General features: G+C 39.6%; 2 protein-coding genes across 7 annotated transcripts in view; both read left to right on the top strand.

The window, feature by feature from the left end:
• TSGA10 (testis specific 10) overlaps positions 1–9,812 on the top strand; it is a 36,577-nt gene extending 26,765 nt beyond the window's left edge. For 4 of the 6 annotated variants that reach the window (XM_033147574.1, XM_033147573.1, XM_033147571.1 and 1 more), the window contains 5 exons: positions 762–971; positions 4,956–5,158; positions 5,878–5,982; positions 7,431–7,565; positions 8,298–8,449. In XM_033147574.1, coding sequence (XP_033003465.1) covers positions 762–971; positions 4,956–5,158; positions 5,878–5,982; positions 7,431–7,565; positions 8,298–8,427 — 783 coding nt within the window. In that variant the 3' untranslated portion in view covers positions 8,428–8,449. Of the gene's footprint in view, positions 1–761; positions 972–3,564; positions 3,767–4,955; positions 5,159–5,877; positions 5,983–7,430; positions 7,566–8,297; positions 8,450–9,772 lie in introns of those variants that run through there. The other 2 variants (XM_033147572.1, XR_004426491.1) reach the window with 2 other exon arrangements.
• A 5,769-nt stretch (positions 9,813–15,581) lies between these two features.
• CRACDL (CRACD like) overlaps positions 15,582–16,221 on the top strand; it is a 51,944-nt gene continuing 51,304 nt past the window's right edge. The window contains exon 1 of the mRNA XM_033147568.1: positions 15,582–15,785. The gene's annotated coding sequence lies outside the window, so the exon portion shown is untranslated. The remainder of the gene's footprint in view (positions 15,786–16,221) is intronic.

The following is a 16,221-nucleotide window of genomic DNA, read 5'->3' as shown; positions in this document are numbered from 1 at the left end:
CTGACCTTTTTGAGACTGTTTGGGATAAGTATGTGGTGTGAGCCCTTGTTTTTCTGTAAATGTATGAATTCTAGACTTTTACCAACCTGAGAGTTTCTGTACACAGTGTGGTTGGTAAGAAATAATATGTACGGTGTGTTTTTGTTTTTGTTTTCTAAAACAAATAATTCTATCTTCTCCCCACCCCCAGCTCTGAAATCTGATTTTGCAGCCAAAAATCAAAATTTTGAAGATTAGACACTTTTATTTTAATCCAGATGGTCTCTCAAGATACCCAGCAGTCTTTATTTAGAACAAAAACTGTTATTTCAGTGCAGTTCTTACTTACTAGTGCAGATTCTTCAGTGTTCACATAGTCTTCTATCTTACAAAGGCTTCCTTGGCCATGTACATGGAAGAACAACTTTCTGGATTGAAAGTTCATATAATATTGTGCTTTCTGCAAACAACTGAATCTACATGGATCAGTCTGTCTAAGCCATAGCCCTTAACAGTGTATATAAATAATTGATATAAATGAAATGTAGCTGCATCTAGTGTTTGCTGGTTTGTTCACAAGATATTTATTTTATGTTCTGCTTACAGTTAACATTTTTATTTTAAATTTACTGCAGAAACTCTTAGAAGTTATGTATTAGAAAAAGATAAGGTATCATTGTTTAACTAAAACTGTAATTGATCTTCCCTAAAGTTATTAGGCATTGTTCTGGTACATTTCTATCAAAATGTTAATTGTCTTAAATCAACACATGTTTTCACAGCAATTAGCAGCAGAAAAAGCCCACAAGTCACAGATTTGTACATTAAGTAAGTCTCTTATGAAAATGGAGGAGGAACTCCATGATGTACAACTGGAGAAAGTTTCTGTACTGTCAGAGTTGGCATCAACTCGGGAACTGTGCATAAAATTGGACACTAGCAAAGAGTTATTAGCCCGACAACTAAGCAACACAACACAGGAAATAGAACGGGTAAGTATAATCTAATCTACACATTGTTTAGAGCAAACAGGAAAGGCAGAAAACATAAATTGGAATGCCTCTTAATACCATCTTGAATGAAATTCTCACAATACAGCAACCTTTATGTTATGTATGTTTGCTTAAATACAAACATAAGAAGCGCCCTGCTGGATTACATCAAAGGCCCTTTTGGTACAGCTTCCTGTTCTCCCAATGGCCAAACTAGAAACCTATGAAAAGCCCCTAAGCAGGACCTGAGTGCAACAGCTCTTTCCCCACTTAAGAATCCCAGCAACTGGCATTCAGAGGCATATTGCCTCCAATAGCGGTGGAAGAATATAGTAGCCATTTATTGTCTTATCCGCCATGAATTTGTTTAATCCTCTTTTAAAGTGATCCAAATTGGTGGCCATCATAGTTTAACTGTGAAGTAAGTCTAATAATAACAATAATTAATTGTATTATTTATATCCCTGCCCATCTGGCTGGGTTTCCCCAGCCACTCTGGGTGGCTTCCAGCACATATAAAAACATAAAACGTCAAACATTTAAAACTTCCTGATACAAGGCTCCCTTCAGATGTCTTCTAAAAGTTGTGTAGTTCTTTATCTCCTTGACATCTGATGGGAGGATATTCCACAGGGAGAACACCACTGCTGAGAAAGCTCTCCCACCTTGTGGGGTCCCCAGTTCCAGGGGTTCCTGGTTTTATATGTTTTTGTGTATACATGTACTGTAGACCAGTGTTTTTCAACCTTTTTTGGGCAAAGGCACACTTGTTTCATGAAAAAAATCACGAGGCACACCACCATTAGAAAATGTTAAAAAAATTAACTCTGTGCCTATATTGACTATATATAAAGTAATTCTCTTGAATAGGAATCAAATAAACAATTTTTTCCCACGGCACACCAGGCAACATCTCGCGGCACACTAGTGTGCCGCGGAACAGTGGTTGAAAAACACTGCTGTAGACTGCTGAAACTGAACCCTAGCATAAGATGCAAATTACCTGTATATCAACATATTCTCCTTTGTCTATTTTTGGTACATACGATGGAGCCTCTCTACATAATCTCACAAGGCTTCAATAACTGAGTAGAAAAGGGGTTGGGGTGAACTGTGAGTGGGTGGGTCAGGTGTAAAGGGGGTGGATTTGGTCAGGTGTAAAGGGAGAAGGCATTGCATAAGTTGGGGAGGGGTTGGCGCGTGGAGTGAGCAGCCCCATCTATAATATTACCATCCATTTTTCCTAGGGATTCATGCAGGAGGCATCCAGAAAACAGTGACTTTATTTCCCCCGCCAACTTCCCTAAGAAGGCAGAGTTACATGGTACCAAAATGACTGCACAAGCCAGCTCCTTAGATTACACCTCCAGTTCCTTCTTTCCCTAGTACTTCAACGCTCCTGCTTCTTATTTACCTTGGCTCCTTGTTCCTTTTTTACTTTCTCTTTATGAATTTGGTCAGTTTTCTTTCCCCTCCTCTAGGCTGGGATAAGTTTCAGAGTTTCTTCTGTCAGCTAAAGCTTTGCCAGAGTAGCAGTTTTTGGCAGGAAAATGGCAGCCACTTAAAATTAGGTTTTATGCATGAAACCTCTGCTCCACCATCTTGGATAGAGAATTTGATAGCCCTCCTTTCATCTGGTCAGTAGAGAGCAGAATCCCTCCCCCTTCAACCTAGACCTTCTGGACTTGGTGTGCTTTTACAAAGTGGCCATTTGGCTCCCACTCATTTGACAGCCTCCCTCATCCAGGCAATGGTGCTCCTTCATTCCCTCCTACAGGCCTGACTCGCTCTTCTCAGCTCAGCAGCTTCTTACTCAATAATGCGGCCCTTTACCATCATTACATAGGCCTGGCTAGCACATCTGGGTTCAGCAGCCATCCGTCCAACACAGCCTTTTTGTTCTTCTAGTCTGGCTGTTAGGATCAAAGGCTTATTAAGGGTCCATCTCCAGATATGCCTCACTCTCACCTTGTACAACTGCTCAGAGATATTATTGAGGCTTACATCAATCAGCATTTTGCTCTAGCCCTATATCCATCTTGCTCTGGGAAAAGGGACAAATTAAGTCACCATACCTCAGATTTGTCTGCTTCTCCTTCCAAGGATTTAAGACATTCTGAAAAGACTTTAAAAGTCTAAAAAGACTTTTTTGCATGGCTACAATCGCAAGAAATTGAACAAATATCTGCATTGTAGTTTTTGGTATTCCTCTGAGGAATCATTGAAAGTTTTGCCTGACCTACAAACTCTTCAGGACAGCTGGTGGCTAAACATGCTAGGAGGGATCCTGGGTCCTGTATTTCCCCTGGGTTAGTGTCACTTCTTCATCATAGGACCTCTCCCCAGGACAACCACCCCTCTGATCCCTCCTTGATTTGGCTTAGCTTAGGTAAGTAATACTGTTTTCTGGATGCCTCCTGGATGCATCACTGGGAACAGAATGTTGGTCACTTTCCATTAATGTTCTTTCATGGGGTGTGCAGGAGGCATCCAGACGCACCCTTTGTCAGGTGAATGAGTATGGGCTCGGGCTCCAGCATCTAATTTGTGCCATATCTTTTTGGAGGGATTACTTTTTACTTTTCTTTTCTAGGCTCTCTTTATTTTGCTCACAAGTGCTTCTCTGATGGCTCTTTCTCCAACTCGAATATGGTTGAAACTGGAGATGGAGTCTTAGGAGTTGAATGACGCATTCGTTTTGGTATCATGTGACCCCACCTGTGCTAGGGCAGCGGGTAGTATGAATCCACTGTTCACTGGATTCCCCCTGCATGCCCCCAGAAAGAATGTTCATGGTAAGTGACCAACATTCCATTCTATGCATCATGTAGATTACTTGGCATAGATGCATACCAAGTTTCTACGGTGATAAATGCACACCAAAACTTTCTGAAATGGCACTTTTAACCCTCTGTCAACAAGTGGAATCAAATGTACCCTGATAGCACTGAGGAAAAAGTCAGCTCTCAACTATGTCGATGTGCGAATTGCCATGTGGTGTTTCAGATCTCCTCTCCTTAATTTAATTAAAAATAAGTGTTTTTACTCTCAGTACCAAGTCTATTCCTGTTACAATGACAGAGGTTTTTTTTAATCACTTAAGATGCTTGGAAGTGACCTCACCTCAAAGTGGAAAAACAATATTATTTTTCCATAATCAACTAATCAGTCACTTCTGTTAACATCACCACAAAAAGTATCAGGGGTCAGAAGTGCTCCTCAGTTTTTATAAAATTTATTTATTACTCTGATTCTTAAAAATATTTTTCCAGTTAGAACCTTGTCTGTGAATCTTGGTGCCCCCCCCCAACATCATAGTTATCATTTTTGTGCAAAACTAACAGATCCAGCTTTGGGGGCTACTGCAACCCCAATGTCATCTGCAAATCTTTGTAAGAAACCAGCGCACTCACCTCAATTGGTGGTAAGACTTAATGGCAACTCTCAGTCAAAGACTTGTGCCAGGAATATGAATGAGTTCTGAATATGCATATCCTGCCCCATCAGAATGCCCTATGTGCAGAATAATATTTCTCACTGAAGGCCATCTCATTATCTAGCATATAAGAAAACATTCAGGCAGACTCTGCTCTCATGGAGCTTTGTGTGTAAATTAGGGCTCTGCAGAGCTTCAGATTATGCCCTCTAAAGTTTGACTGGGGCATACAGTTATATAATTCTCTATTCACGGGTGGGAAAGAGAAGAAAATCAATACAACCTAGCCAGAGTTAAACATATTTAAGCCACACTGATTTAAGTGTATGAAAATAAAATGGCAGCTAAACGTACTTAAAAATGTGTTCATTTTTGTACTATATTTTTTAATTGACAGACAGGGAATTGCAGTTACTGACTAGTGGGTGCATATTTTACATCTAGGAAGATGATATGGAATTTAGTTTACAATTTGAAATGTAATTCATCAGTTTCTAATATACTGCATATTAGGGAAAATGAAGAAATTTAACCTATTTGGCTTTCAGCTGCAAAATGAATGGGAATCGTCTCACTCCGAAACCGAACTCCTCAAAAAACAACTCACTAATGAAAGAATTTCAATTAAAAACCTAGAAACGTTGTTAGCATCCAACCGTGAAAAGGAATATCAATCTCAGATGATAAGCCAAGAAAAGGAATCTGAAATACAGCTTCTTAAAGAGCAGCTTTCCCAGGCTGAAAACAAGATGTAAGTTAATAACTGGTAGAAACAACACGGTTCTTCTAGATTTGAAACCACTATATTATTTTTTGTTAGTATGCCCATCTTTATACTATTCACAAAGTGGGAAAGATGCTTTGGTGATAAAGAGAGCACTGATAGGGAGTAGTAGCCACATGCCCGAGGAATTTTTGGAAAAGAAGGCAGCCTGAAAAATGGAAGAAAATTATTTTTGTGATTGGAGCAGGTTGCAAGTTATAACACCCCCCCCCCCCAATCCTGGGCTAATCATGATTCTATCCCCATTGCCCTGTGGAAGTAACTGGTGTTTTTGTGATTAGGAAATAGGCATAGACAGTGTTACAAACATTTGTGCATGCTTTTTGTTTATATGTCTAGGTGTGTATATATTTCTGTTCAGTGTCGTTCGAAATTTTAAGCACTGAATATATTCAATACCTTCTGAAAGCCGAAATATCCCATAATTGTTTTTTTGTTTTTGTTTTTACCCTTCTCCAACTTGTTTTTTATACTGAATACACTGAATGCTATTCTTGAAAGGCTAATTGTATTGGGGTTTATGGTCAAACTTGAGAGCAAATCTATCGAAATCAGTGAGACTTTGTTATGATTACTCTGTGGGTCTACTTTACACTTGTTTAAGTCTGAATTCAACCCATTGTTTATTTTATAGTATTTGAATAGTTGCATCCATTCAGTTCAAATAATATCTTTGTCTGTTATAGTGCTACCCAGAGTCGAGATTTTTCACAGCTCAAAAATACAATAACTCAACTGGAGTCTGAGTTAGATATCACCAAAAGGCAGCTGGGTACAGAACGCTTTGAAAGGCAAGTGTTTGATCACATATTTAGTCTTCTATTATTTTTTCCAAATAAGATCACATGCAATCATGCTAATTTAAAAAGAGCCATGTACATATTTTCTAAAAGCATCGTAGTAGTAATCTTATATTCACTGGAACTAAAGCTGTAATTGAAAGCATATTTATTAGGGAGCCTAGGGCTTGCCGATCGGAAGGTCGGCGGTTCAAATCCCCGCGGCGAGGTAAGCTCCTGTTGCTCGGTCCCAGCTCCTGCCAACCTAGCAGTTTGAAAGCACGTCAAAGTGCAAGTAGATAAATAGTTACCGCTCCGGCGGGAAGGTGAACAGTATTTCCGTGTGCTGCTATGGTTTCGCAAGAAGCAGCTTAGTCATGCTGGCCACATGACCCGGGGAAACTGTCTGCAGACAAACGTTGGGTCCCTCGGCCAGTAAAGCGAGATGAGCACCGCAATCTCAGAGTCGTTCATGACTGGACTTAACCGTCAGGGGTCCTTTACCCTTACCTTTACCACTGCTGTGGTACCTATGGTCCCTTTAATGGCCTACTGCACTGTGTTCCAGAATAAGCTTGCAGCAAACATATGTATCGTTTTGCATTTTAAAATGTCCACTGACTTAAATCATCTTGCATGCAGGAAATGTGATAGATGCAACAAGGCAATGCAAAGTGGACAAAAAATCCTAAAGTTTGGCCAACTAACATTTCCTTCTTAATCCTGCAGCAGATGAAGCTCTCTACACCATCAGATTGAGGAGTGATAGGATGGCAGCTTGTCTGCATTGCCAGCCAGTGCTAAATCCTTCCCATTCACCTATTGAGTGAACAGGCCTACATCTGCATGTAGGCCCACTTGAACAGAGATTCAATTTGCTGGTGTGGTGAATGGTTACCCAAATGGACAATTAGGGAAGATGAGGTGATATTTGAGGACAGACCACAACTCAGTGGTAGAGCATGTGTTTGAATGTAGAAGGTCCTAGGTTCAAGCTGTAGCATCTCCAGTTTTTAACAGAGCCAGCTAGCAGGTGATATGAAAGGCCGCTGCTTGAGAATGCAGAGAGCCACTGCCAGAGTAGACAGTACTAAGCTAGATGGACAAAATAATTTTACCTGATATAACTTTCTATTTTCCTACACAGGCGGCAACCATTTTAGGCGTGTCCAATTGATGTGCAATTGCCAGAGCACGGGTCCTTTTGGACCTGGAAGAGGGCATAACGGGCAGGGGCGCACATGGAGGCTGGGAATAGAACCCCAGTACAAAATGGTCGCCATCTGTACTTCTACACCCAAAGCCTGTGCTGGCCTTACTCCTGGCTTTGTGGAATGATCTGTCTCCATTCCCCATCTTTCAGCGTTATAATCTGTCTGAAGAACAATCCTGATGAGAATCTTCACCTTTTAGCTTGTTGTATTTACCCCATCTTCAGATAAATTACCCTTTTGTTTTAGAGAGCGTGCTGTCCAAGAGCTTCGCCGCCAGAGTCTGGGAGCTCCATACCAGTTAACTTCTACAATAAGGACATCATCGCCTGAACGTTCTCGGCACCGGTCTTCTGACAAATCTCTGGACAGATCTTCGGAAAGGTGAGAACATTACTCAGTAGTGATATGAGATCTTAGCTCTGAAATAATGCATTTTTATTCTGTTTATATGTCCTGCACAGTTGTAGAGTTCAGGAACAAATTTATTTGGGCATCAATACAAAGTCCTTTATCCTCTCTCATAAGATAATGGTTGTATTCACATGAACAAAGGCCACAAATACCCCAGAAACCATGCTCTTGTTCATTATATATGTTTCAAAATAAGTGTTTAGAAGTAAAATGGGAATGAGTTATACTTCCTCACTCTTGACTTCCAGATCACCTGAGGGTGGAGATGCTAACTTTTCCTGTGGGGAGATAAGTATTCTGTTTTTCCCAAGTTCTGTACTGTCATTACTGATGTTTTCAGACAGTAACTGCTACTGATTTGTAGATCACCCTAGCTATGTCTACATTCATTCTTGAACCTTTGCTTCCAGGATGATTGAGCATGTCTACCGTTGCCCCTTTCCTTAGTGCATGATGTGCTGGTTGTTAAGCATGCAATAGGCCTGAGATGAGGAGTAGTGTAATGGTTGTTGATATCATAAAGGCACTGATGCCTTGTTACACCTGGGAAAGGTCATTTTCTTTCCCTGTGCAGTTCATAAGGGGTAAAAGCATTAGCGGTGTTCTCTACTATATGAAACATTGGAGGTTTCCCCAAAAGTTTTCTCCCTTCCCCTCCTCCTCAGTTTTTTTGACAGTATCTTTCCTATTCATATCAACTAGTCAGCTCAAGAGAGGAAGGCAGACGGATGAACTCGCAGATGTGTGTGACGTTAGTACGGAAGATACCCTAGAAGATAAAATCTGTATGAAATGTCTTTCTTTGGGGATACAGCATTATACATATGAATAAAAGTGTTTATGCAATCTAAAGTGCACATGGTTTCAATCCTTCATTTTTCACTAACAAGTCTCCCCACAGGTGTAATTTTGGTGCACATGAATCCAAGCCACCTCTACTTCAATCACATTGTCTTACACAGCTTATTTAATTTTACTCTGTAAAATTAATCACCTCTACTGTTCTTTTGGGGGTCATATGATGGCTACAGGGAAAAACGAGCCCATGTAAACTGCACAGCCTGTGTAGAATTGACTATGTAGGCTACTGTAAACCTCATGCTCAAGTTAGTAGGGATTGGTGTATAATAGCCAGTTCCCATGGTAGCCTTTTGAGCAGTTGAAATTGGCTGTCTGTGCCAAAGCTTCCTTATCATGTTTGTGCACAAAATTCCTGTTAATGTATTTTCACATTAGATGTGTATGTTTAAATAAAAGCAGCACTGTGCTCTTATAGAAGATTTAACAAGAAGCCTCACTGTTCCTACTCGGAACCTAACCTTTAGCAGAAAAATAGTCTGCGCACATACTATAGGCAGGGGTTATCTTACCAGCTGAGTGGAGTTGGTTCTGTTTAACATACCATACTAAAGTTAAAAGCATAGTGTTGCAACATCCTTAGTATGGAAAAGAGGCAGGAGGAGTTACAAAGAACTGCAGGGGGGAAATAGCCATTTTAGAATTTGTATAAAACCAGAAATATATACAATAGCATTACGTTAACTCCATTCATATTATATATAAAGCAGGAGATGGGGGAGGGTCTTAATACACGAGTAAATTTCATGGGTGTGAGGCACTCAACATTCCCCCATAGGGTCCCCCACACTTCATTAGCTATCTCAGACACTTTTCTGTTGGCCCTGATAATGAAAGTGAGTCAAGAACACAGAGCAACAGTTTACTTGAAGGATTATCTTATCCTATATGTGCCCACTCGAATGTTTCATATTTTCTATTGAATATTTTGAATCGTTTTATGTAAACAGTTTAAAGGTTGGTTAATTAAACAGTATATAAATTTTGTTAAATGTACATTTGGGTTTGTGGGGATTGTTTTGTCAGAGCTTATTTTGATGATAAGCGAAGGACCAGGCTGAGAACTACAATAGACTAAAAGTTATTGTGGGATAATTTAAACAAATGAAGAAGTGAGCAATGAAAGAGGCTAGGTTTTGTATGTGAATTGAGTTATGAATGCATGGTGATTTTTAGCATGATTGTTTTTTAAAACTAGTTTATTAAAGGCCTTATAATTGAAACCAAGGAAAATAACTTACGCATATTACTTGATTTGAGGGGCAACTGCCATTACATACTGAATAATGTTAAACACCACAATTTTCCATCTTTTATAGGGATTCTATTTTGAAGAACTTCTAACTGAAGAAGATAATGGAAAAAAGTCTGATATCTATTATAGAAATGCAAATGCCAAATTGAACTCAGGGTTTACTAAAACGATTGTTTTAATCCAATTGATGGTGGATAAGGTTCAGAGTACTTCTTAAAAGGAGTGTTCACGCACAAATATTGTATTTTAGTCACTGGAATATAAGTTTTAATATGCTGTTTTATGCAACCAATATCCACTCTTAGTACATGAAACTGAAAAGAAATGTGAAGATTACTTCAGCTGCGTGCTGTCAAAGAAACATTATTAATGAACCTATCGCTGAAAAGATGAAAACAGAAAACAAACAGTTTATCCTTTCTTTTATCTGTTGTAGCTTGATTGTATGGCTGCTAATTTACAACACCTTTTCACTTCAGGAGGAATGACATTTTTAAGATGAATTATATTTAATATATGTGGTTTAATATTGAATACAAATTTGATTTTAAATTAATTAGTGGCTTGGATCCTAACTTCCATTCTGTGAACAGCATTCACATTCACTGAACAGAGCTCTACAACCTCCTTACAGAAAATCTGTTTCTGGAGATTGCGGTACCCTTAGGAAACGGGTCAGATTAAGCATGGCAAGACTGCAGATGGAGTTTATGGAAATCACACTAATCCCTTATGTGAACAGAAAAGTAACTTAGGATTCAATCCAAAGTATCAAAAAGCAATTTGTTTTTAAAGTTAAACAGGCAACAGTCTTCTTATAGAAATAATAGTGTCAGCTCCTATTTCATCCATATATATATCTCCATCCATCCATCCACCCATTAACAGCGATGTGCTGGCTCTGCAGCTATATAACCCATTCTAAGCATTAAGTATTTTGGGGAGACAGCAGGTCTTCATCAGGCTGTAACTGGGTAACATGTTTAAATTCTGAATAATGTCACAGTGTCTAAGAAAGTGTATTTGTAATGACCATTAAATATGTCATTTGTAAATAATAAAAACACCATTAACACTTGTTTTAATTTGCAGTTTACAGAAATACATACTGACAATAACACATACTCAGCTATGAAAATTACATTATTTAAAGTACAGACATTGCAAATGTTATTTAACATTCTATAAAACATTCATTTAATAAGAATTTCCCCAATTTTTCCTTATTAGAAGCCACTTGTTTTATTATAATGAAACACAATTCCTTATTCAGTGCAGCTGAAAAAGATAGTTTTCAGTAGTCCTTTCTTTTGTGTTTTAAGCCAATTTCTAATTATGTTTCATCTAAGTGCTTGTTTGTTTTTTGAAATGGACATAAAACGATTACCGGTAAGCCTTTTTCAGTATGCATTGTTTCCATCTACAAAAGCTTTGCAGAATTTTAAATCCTAAAAATGTATTGAAACCTCCCCCACCTCATCATTTTAAAGCTACATTTGCAAGTATGTGTAACAAGATGGATTTATAAACTTTATATAGAAATATATTAACGCTGAAAAACCTCCCCAGCAGCTGTATTATTCAATACATTTCACTCCTTCCTACCAGTTACGACTCAGGGGTAAGTCAAATTTTAATTTTAATTGTAAAATGTTCCTTGCAAGCACATAACAAAGAAAAATTGCCGGTAAATCTGGTGTTTATAGAATTGTAAGGGCATACCCAAAGATTCCTGTTTGACCCCTCGATTCAAAATCTTTGTAGTACCACCTAAGCAACAAAATTGCTGTATCATAGTGCTTTTGAGATTCCTCCTGACTTTACTAAAATATTACCTTTCTAGACCCTATAGGTTTCCTGCTTTCTGCAACTAATCTTACTTTGTAACATGTGAAACTGAATCCTTGTTCTAAAATTGTCCTCACTCTAAAGGGGGAAGGAAAAGGAAGAGCCAAAAAAGATACAAACTGCTTTCTAGAGAGGTAACAATTCTCACTCTTGTAATCCTTTGGGTGAAGAACCAGTGAACTGAGAATTCATCATTCCTTGCTTCTTAGTGATGATGTTTTCATTTATCAGTCTTCTCGACATCCAAAAAGGAAACAGATAGTGGTGTTGTATTCAAATCAGTGCTGAACCAATGATTTCTCCAGTTCTGTTATTCTGAGCATTATATCACCGGTACTTGCCTTTGCTTAATTCTCTGAATGTTATCAGAATGACATTTATTCTATAAGATAAATTCATAGAATTCGGGCACTGTTTGTAACAGACTTTATTGTATATATATACCTGTGCAAATGAATGTGTGAATCAAACCTAAGCTAAGATTCTCTGTTATCAAAACTTCTTTGACCACTTATTTTATCAGCATAAAGGTAACAGGGTTGACACTAAATAGGAGTCAATATTTACAAGGCAGAATATACAAAGGTCAATATGAGCAATTTGCAAATATATGTATGACCAATGTGTTAATTGCTATAGTTCCTCCTCCCCCACCCAACTAACTTCTCCCAATACTTCTTTGGCACAGAAAGAAGTGAATCAGATAGCTTATGTGCATACAAGAAAACTTGATTTCTGTATAACTCAGTTTTTATTTAGTGTAATTGGCATTTAAGTGCAACTAGGTTTTCCCCCCTAAACAGGTAGAAAAGTTTGCTGGTCAGTATGGCATGATGACAACTACATTGTCTTTGGAGTCTTCCTATGAAATAATAAATTCAATGTAATACAGTACTGGCCTGCTTCACACACAACAGGAAACCATGGTTTCTTACCATATGAAAAAGCTGCAGTAAGCCTTGGACTTAAGTGCTACTCCTCTCTCAATATATTTTCAGATTCTGATTTGTTCTCACTGACAAGTTTAAACAAACTGCTTACCCAACTTTGGACAAAACAAGTTTGGAGAGGCTGCACAATTCTATGGGATAACTCATGGTTAATTTAGTATTACGTGTAAATCAGACCATAGGTCTTTTTCTGCAGGTTTACCATTCCCTGGTTTAATTAAAATGGCTTTTCTTTTAAAACAAATAAATAAATTGTACAACTCTGCAATGTTGTTGTTTTAATTGGTGGGGGAAAGGTTTCTTGTTGAGTTCACAGAGTATGATTTCTACAGTTCTATTATATACAGTCTTACTGACGAACGTATTTATTATACTAGTCTGAAACAATGATTAGTACACCCACTGAATCAACTGAGCCTTTCAAATGCTACAATTAGACCACATCACTTGATAACTAAAAGCTTTTCAAAACTGATTACTTAGTTGGGAATATAAAGGTGAAACAAAGGTAAACAAACTATTGTCTTCTTTATGTAATTGTGTGGGTGTGGTTAACGTACAAAAAGTTTGTTCTTTCCCACATGGTGCAACTAAGAAAACATTGTGGATATATCAGTCATTGCACACTGTGCTCTAACCTCTCCCCCTCCCCAAATTCAGAAACAAACCTGAGCTGTGCACAATTGTGTTAGAAATCTGGCAACCATTCTGAATCCTCCTCAATGCCTTGGACCTAGCATTCTTCGGGATAATTGGGGGTCTGGTGAGGAATGGAGGCAACAAGCAACAACACAGTGCAGAAAATCTCCAAAACAGCCCTTTTCTTTTTCAGACTGCAAATAGGGGAATAATATTTTAAATTACTCCGCTTTAAAACAAACACATTTATTTTATTTGATATGTGTGTTTTCAGAATCCACACTATTCCTGTGACTGTAATTGGTTTTGTTTTTTAATAATTTCTAAATGTTATATTGTTCGTAACCTGCCCTGGGACCTGGTGAAGGGCAGGTGGTGTTGGTGTTGATGATGATTTTAATAATAATAATAACAACAAAACAACAACAATACCTTAAGAGGATTATCTCTTCTGGGAGGTAAGATGTAAGGCACACAGATAATGAAAATCTCCCCTCCCAGTCTGAATGTGACCATCTCAGTATACACTTTATTCTGCAAGACTGGCTCAAATAAAACATTTTTCCCCATTTTTTTATTTTAGTAGATGATGTGTCTATGCAAATTAAGTGTTTAATTTCATAAACTGATTTGATGAACCCATAAAGTCACACGTTTTGATGGTATTTTTACAACTATGATTTGGGGGAATAACCAAATATGTTTTATAATTCACTATATATCCCAAACCTGACATTAATAGTCCAAATTAAATATATTCAGTGACTCATATCCTAACATTAGGTAAACACAGTAGTTAAGATCAAATGTGAGGGCATCTACCTGCCGTCTGCACTTGGTGATCATCTTTTATGCAGAAGTATTTTCATTTTAGGATCTTTGGCTGTTAAACAGGATTTCTCTTAAACACTTCTAAGACTTTTGTTTGTATGCAACTTTCAACTTGTTTTCCTTTGCCTGAAACACAGAATTCCCACATCCGGCTGCTTTGATCAGCGTCGTCACCAGGTAAATAAAGCTCTTACTGTACACGTAATTGAATTTTCCTTCTTTCAAAACCGTTCTACGATTCCACACTCAACTTTAATCCAGTTACAGGTAGGTAGCCGTGTTGGTCTGCCATAGTCAAAACAAAATAATAAAAAAATTCCTTCCAGTAGCACCTTAGAGACCAACTAAGTTTGTTCTTGGTATGAGCTTTCGTGTGCATGCACACTTCTTCAGATACACTGAAACAGAAGTCACCAGACCCTTATATATAGTGAGAGAGTGGGGAGGGGTATTACTCAGAAGGGTGGTGGGAATGGGTGATTGGCTGATAGGTGTGGAAAACCTATTGAGGACTGTTAACGACTGCAATTGGTCTTACAGGAAAAGGCAAGGGGTGAGATGGCTAAAGATAGCTTTGTCATGTATAATGAGATAAGAATCCAATGTCTTCGTTCAGACCAGGTCTCTCCATGGTTTTAAGTTTGGTAATTAGTTGCAATTCAGCAACTTCTCTTTCCAGTCTATTTCTGAAATTCCTTTGTAGTAAGACAGCTACTTTGAGATCTTGTATAGAATGTCCTGGGAGACTGAAGTGTTCTACTGGTTTCTCTGTCTTGTGATTCCTGATATCACATAAATCTGATATCAGGAATCACAAGGCAGAGAAACCAGTAGGAGAACATATTGGTGGTCATCACAACCTCCTACAAGAATAAAAGTTATGGAACTCGGGTTAAGGGAAGATAAACCTCCCATGTCTTACTTTTGACCTGAAAACTACCCACACGCAGCTCAGGTAAGCACCTGTTCGCTGACTGGGTTCATATTCCAAAAACCGCTGTATTCGGTGGCGGAGGTGGGAATTCCTTTGAACTGAAACGTTGTCGAAGAACCTGACAAACGGAGGTTGCCACCAGAGGACATGGGAGCAAACTTAACGGGACTTGCTTCCGAGTAGACTTGCACGGGACGGATCTGTTCCGTGGAGCCAAGTGACCAACTAGAGTCGACCCTCCCGCCAAACGAGAGGCGCGGCGGGCAGCTGGCGCCGAGTCCCAGCTTTCCCAAGGCTTTATCCGCTTTCTTGGGGCTTTTCCTGCCATTGGCGGCAACGCAGAGAGGAGGAGGAGCGGCGAGGCCAGGTTGCGTTGCCTTGCAGGGTCGGTCCCAGGGCAGGCGGGGCTGCTTAAAGCGAGCCTCCGGCACGCTCGCTCCCTTCCCGGCTCCAGGCAGAGCCAATGAGCCGCTCCTCGAGCGCCTGGCTTGCCTTGCTGGCAGCGCCGCCCGGGGCAACACACTCCGCCTCCTCAAGGTGCTTGTGCGCGGGGGAGGCTCCCTTTCCGCCTCCAGTCGCAGCCGGTTCGCCCGCTGACTGGAGGGACCCCGCGTTGCTGGCGTGCGTGTGAAGCAGCAAGGTGGGTGGGTGTAGGCGACCTTGAAGGGCCAAGCGTTGCAGTTCAGTTTAGGGAGTTAGTTGCTAAGGGCGAGTTTCCGCGGAGTTGCAAGCAGCGCACCTGGCTGGCGCGCGGTTCCCCTTTCAGCGCCGCCATAGGCGAGCAGGCCAGGAGTTTTTAAACCTCCTCGGCTTCCTCTTGCGCGCGGCCCAGTCCTCTCCGCGTTTAGCTCAGTCAGTAAGGACTTAACTTTCAGGTAAGTGCTGGAACCTGCTTTCCCGCAACCTGCGCTATTCTTAGCTGTGAATGGCATATGGGGTAACAGCCCTGTGAGAGCACCGTAGGATTCTTCCTCATCCTCTTGCCAGAAACTGAAACGGGGTTTTCGTTTGTATGCTTCAGATCCCTTAGCCTGGGTTAGTTATCCTGGAACTACCTTCTTGTGTTCACTTGGTTAAATAACAACAACAACAACAACAACAACAAACAACAACAACAACAACAACAACAACAACAACAACAATTTTTATTATTTGTACCTTGCCCATCTGACTGGGTTGACCCAACCACTCTGGGTAGCTTCCAACATACATAAAAACATTATAATGTACTATATTACACATTTAAAGGTTTCCCTATACAGTTGGAAGGGGCATCTCTCCTTTTCATTTCCAGCAAAAGATATGCAGGTC

This window comes from Lacerta agilis, chromosome 4, assembly GCF_009819535.1.
Source record: "Lacerta agilis isolate rLacAgi1 chromosome 4, rLacAgi1.pri, whole genome shotgun sequence".
NCBI classification, from domain to species: Eukaryota; Metazoa; Chordata; class Lepidosauria; order Squamata; family Lacertidae; genus Lacerta; species Lacerta agilis.
Note: the sequence above shows the minus strand (reverse complement) of the source record. Positions and strands in the feature narration are given on the sequence as shown.